The sequence below is a fragment of the Nerophis ophidion genome, linkage group LG05 (assembly GCF_033978795.1).
Source record: "Nerophis ophidion isolate RoL-2023_Sa linkage group LG05, RoL_Noph_v1.0, whole genome shotgun sequence".
NCBI classification, from domain to species: domain Eukaryota; kingdom Metazoa; phylum Chordata; class Actinopteri; order Syngnathiformes; family Syngnathidae; genus Nerophis; species Nerophis ophidion.
This window is the reverse complement of record NC_084615.1, coordinates 766,563-771,083: the sequence shown is the minus strand read 5'-3', so window position 1 is coordinate 771,083 and position 4,521 is coordinate 766,563. Positions and strand designations below refer to the sequence as shown.

The 4,521-nt window shown below is 47.8% G+C and overlaps 1 protein-coding gene across 1 annotated transcript; it reads left to right on the top strand.

Moving 5' to 3' along the window:
- The first annotated feature begins 576 nt into the window (after positions 1-576).
- LOC133552306 (DNA oxidative demethylase ALKBH2-like) lies at positions 577-2,171 on the top strand. The gene has a single exon (XM_061899530.1). It carries the CDS (start codon positions 623-625, stop codon positions 1,379-1,381), a length of 759 nt encoding a protein of 252 aa, XP_061755514.1. The 5' UTR covers positions 577-622; the 3' UTR covers positions 1,382-2,171.
- The last annotated feature ends 2,350 nt before the right edge of the window (positions 2,172-4,521 follow it).

Sequence of the window (4,521 nt, the reverse complement as noted above, 5' to 3'; positions counted from 1 at the left end):
GCTTCAACTTGACAAGTAGTCTGAGGGAATGGTAATGAGGTCACAAGTCTCTGATGTTAGACCTTTGAGAGGACCTGCTGGCATTGACTTGTCCAAAAGGGTTTTGGTAAGATGAAAAAGATTAAAAAGGAACGAAAGGTGGAGCAGTCAGGGTGTTGAGGGTATCTGGTTTGGTGACTGCAGGATTGGGTCTCTGCTTTTTGCAGATGATGTGGTCCTGATGGCTTCATCTGGCCAGGATCTTCAACTCTCACTGGATCGGTTCGCAAGCGACTGGGATGAGAATCAGCACCTCCAAGTCCGAGTCCATGGTTCTCGCTCGGAAAAGGGTGGAGTGCCATCTCCGGGTTGGGGAGGAGACCCTGCCCCAAGTGGAGGAGTTCAAGTACCTCGGAGTCTTGTTCACGAGTGAGGGAAGAGTGGATCGTGAGATCGACAGGCGGATCGGTGCGGCGTCTTCAGTAATGCGGACGTTGTATCGATCCGTTGTGGTAAAGAAGGAGCTGAGCCGGAAGGCAAAGCTCTCAATTTACCGGTCGATCTACGTTCCCATCTACGTTCCCATCCTCACACAAAACAGAGCAGACCTGGGAAAGAAGGTGGCTCCTGGTTGCTTGATGCAATGGAAAAGTTTATGAGTAAACGATCATGCAGTACTGATGATAGCCAAATAAACCTCAGAAAAAAAATTAAAGCAAATGAGGAACTGGAGCAGATGGTGAATGCTGAAGAAGAGGATGAGTTCTCTGATCCAGTTCCTTGGCAAAAAATCGAGTCAGAAAGTCTGGACTGTGACTACGCTTTGCTCTTCAGCAAGGAGGAAGCAGACCATCTTTTGGTGAAACTGGAGGAGGAGGTGGTGTATTCAACAGGTGAAGAAGCACAGGTGCAGGTGTTTGGAAAGGTGTACAATATACCGAGGAAGCAGGCTACCTATGGCGATACAGGACTGACTTACACGTATTCTGGAGTGACACGTCTATCCTGCCCATGGACACCCACACTGGCACATATCCGCGATGCTGTCACAAAAACAACAGGACATACCTTCAATTTTGTCCTGGTCAACCGGTACAAAGATGGGCGGGACCACATGGGTGAACATCGTGACGACGAGAAGGAGCTGGATCCTAGCTGCCCCATAGCATCAGTTTCTCTCGGTGCCGCGCGAGAGTTTGTGTTCCGTCACAAGGATGCACGTGGAAAAGAGAGCTGCCGGCGCATCGAGCCCGTCAAGCTGGTGTTGGCTCACGGAAGTCTGCTGCTCATGAACTCACCAACCAACACTTTCTGGTATCACAGCCTTCCTGTACGAAAAAAGGTCCTCATGCCTCGTATCAACCTCACATTTAGACGCATACTGCCCACTCGCAGAAAATGACAGCTGGGATAGGCATCGAATTTGGTACTTTTATAGGTACCGACCAAAGAAGTACCGGGTACCGATTTCACCCCCCAAAAAATCAACCGGTACCATATTGCGATACGGTCATGTCTGGTCACAAACTAGCACAGAATAATTTCCACGCTGACAAAGCAAGAGGAAGGCGCCCAAAAGTACAATATGGCTTTACATCTTAAAAATGCGATAGCTTGATGCTAATTTACACTGGATTTACCATAGACATGCTAAAGATTAGCATCAGCAATGGCGATAGACTTGTAATGGAACGCTACAATAAAACAGATGGTGTGTAATAAATACAATACTTAAAGTTTAAACTAAGGTTTTCAAAATCAACGAATCAACCAAGCATGGAATTGATCACAAAATATTATTGCATGAATCCTGTATCAACACAGATTAATCACCCAGTTTGGTTGAGATACGACAGAGGTATTCAAGTTAAGTGTTTTAGGGGCCTAATTTGCAGAAAGCTAAGGACCAGGCAGCCAGACTTATTTAATGTATATTCCGGAGAACCAACGTCTTCTTCTTGGGGCGGTATAGCTCGGTTGGTAGAGTGGCCGTGCCAGCAACTTGAGGGTTCCAGGTTCGATCCCCGCTTCCGCCATCCGAGTCGGTGCCGTTGTGTCCTTGGGCGAGACACTTTACCCATCTGCTCTCAGTGCCACCCACACTGGTTTAAATGTAACTTAGATATTGAGTTTCACTATGTAAAAGCGCTTTGAGTCACTAGAGAAAAGCGCTATATAAATATAATTCACTTCACTTCACCTATGGTCATGAGCTTTGGGTCATGATCTAAAGGATAAGATCACGGGTACAAGCGGCCCAAATGAGCGACTCGGATGAGAATCAGCACCTCCAAGTCAGAGTCCATGGTTTTCACCTGGAAAAGCGTGGAGTGCCATCTCCGGGTTGGGGAGGAGACCCTGCCCCAAGTGGAGGAGTTCAAGTACCTAGGAGTCTTGTTCACGAGTGAGGGAAGAGTGGATCGTGAGATCGACAGGCGGATCGGTGCGGCGTCTTCAGTAATGCGGACGTTGTATCGATCCGTTGTTGTAAAGAAGGAGCTGAGCCGGAAGGCAAAGCTCTCAATTTACCGGTCGATCTACGTTCCCATCCTCACCTATGGTCATGAGCTTTGGGTCATGACCGAAAGGATAAGATCACGGGTACAAGCGGCCCAAATGAGCGACTGGGATGAGAATCAGCACCTCCAAGTCAGAGTCCATGGTTCTCGCCCGGAAAAGGGTGGAGTGCCATCCCCGGGTTGGGGAGGAGACCCTGCCCCAAGTGGAGGAGTTCAAGTACCTAGGAGTCTTGTTCACGAGTGAGGGAAGAGTGGATCGTGAGATCGACAGGCGGATCGGTGCGGCGTCTTCAGTAATGCGGACGTTGTATCGATCCGTTGTGGTAAAGAAGGAGCTGAGCCGGAAGGCAAAGCTCTCAATTTACCAGTCGATGTACGTTCCCATCCTCACCTATGGTCATGAGCTTTGGGTCATGACCGAAAGGATAAGATCACGGGTACAAGCGGCCGAAATGAGCGACTGGGATGAGAATCAGCACCTCCAAGTCAGAGTCCATGGTTTTCACCTGGAAAAGCATGGAGTGCCATCTCCGGGTTGGGGAGGAGACCCTGCCCCGAGTGGAGGAGTTCAAGTACCTAGGAGTCTTGTTCACGAGTGAGGGAAGAGTGGATGGTGAGATCGACAGGCGGATCGGTGCGGCGTCTTCAGTAATGCGGACGTTGTATCGATCCGTTGTTGTAAAGAAGGAGCTGAGCCGGAAGGCAAAGCTCTCAATTTACCGGTCGATCTACGTTCCCATCCTCACCTATGGTCATGAGCTTTGGGTCATGACCGAAAGGATAAGATCACGGGTACAAGCGGCCCAAATGAGCGACTGGGATGAGAATCAGCACCTCCAAGTCCGAGTCCATGGTTCTCGCCCGGAAAAGGGTGGAATGCCATCTCCGGGTTGGGGAGGAGACCCTGCCCCAAGTGAAGGAGTTCAAGTACCTCGGAGTCTTGTTCACGAGTGAGGGAAGAGTGGATCGTGAGATCGACAGGCGGATCGGTGCGGCGTCTTCAGTAATGCGGACGTTGTATCGATCCGTTGTGGTAAAGAAGGAGCTGAGCCGGAAGGCAAAGCTCTCAATTTACCGGTCGATCTACGTTCCCATCCTCACCTAAGGTCATGAGCTTTGGGTCATAATTTTGGTGCATTTTTGCGGCCGTATTTGTTGGACTGTGCTGCTACATTCCTGCAGTGTTTACAGACCAGCAAGCAGACCTCAAATGCACTCCCGACGGTGCAATAAACGTGAAGAAAATAAGACAAAAAGAACATATTACCCTCAATTTGCTAAAATCCTCATTAGCTTCGGACCAACAATTATGGGGAAATAATGACTTGTGTGAAGTATGTCACTGAGGTGTCTGCCTCTAATTAATTGTTTGTAATCACTGAGCTGTGTTTGTCTGCATTTTTACTTTTGGTTTCGTTGTAGCAAGTTTGCAGGGTTTCCTGATTTTATTATTGCCCTGCTTGAATACTGAACCAATGCTGTGATTTACTGCAATATTTACTTACCTGTTTTGGATTATTGGCGAGAGCTATTGTAAAAGGGAGTGTGATGTACCACGTTTCCTGTGTGCATGAATGCCTCGCACAAGATGCAATCAATCAGTCCATCAATGTTTACTTATATAGCCATAAATCACGAGTGTCTCAAAGGGCTGCACAAGTCACAACGAAATCCTCTGTTCAGATCCCACATCAGGGCAAGGAAAAACTAAACCAAATCGGATGACAATGAAAAATGTGCAATGGACGTCGAGTGGATCTAGCATAATATTGTGAGAGTCCAGTCCATAGTGGATCTAACATAATAGTGAGAGTCCAGTCCATAGTGGATCTAACATAATATTGTGAGAGTCCAGTCCATAGTGGATCTAACATAATATTGTGAGAGGTCCAGTCCATAGTGGATCTAACATAATAGTGTGAGAGTCCAGTCCATAGTGGATCCAACATAATATTGTGAGAGTCCAGTCCATAGTGGATCTAACATAATAGTGTGAGAGTCCAGTCCATAGTGGATCCAACAT

Excerpts from the sequence above, each read along its gene's own strand:
- LOC133552306 (XM_061899530.1), top strand. The coding sequence starts at position 623 with ATGGAAAAGTTTATGAGTAAACGATCATGCAGTACTGATGATAGCCAA.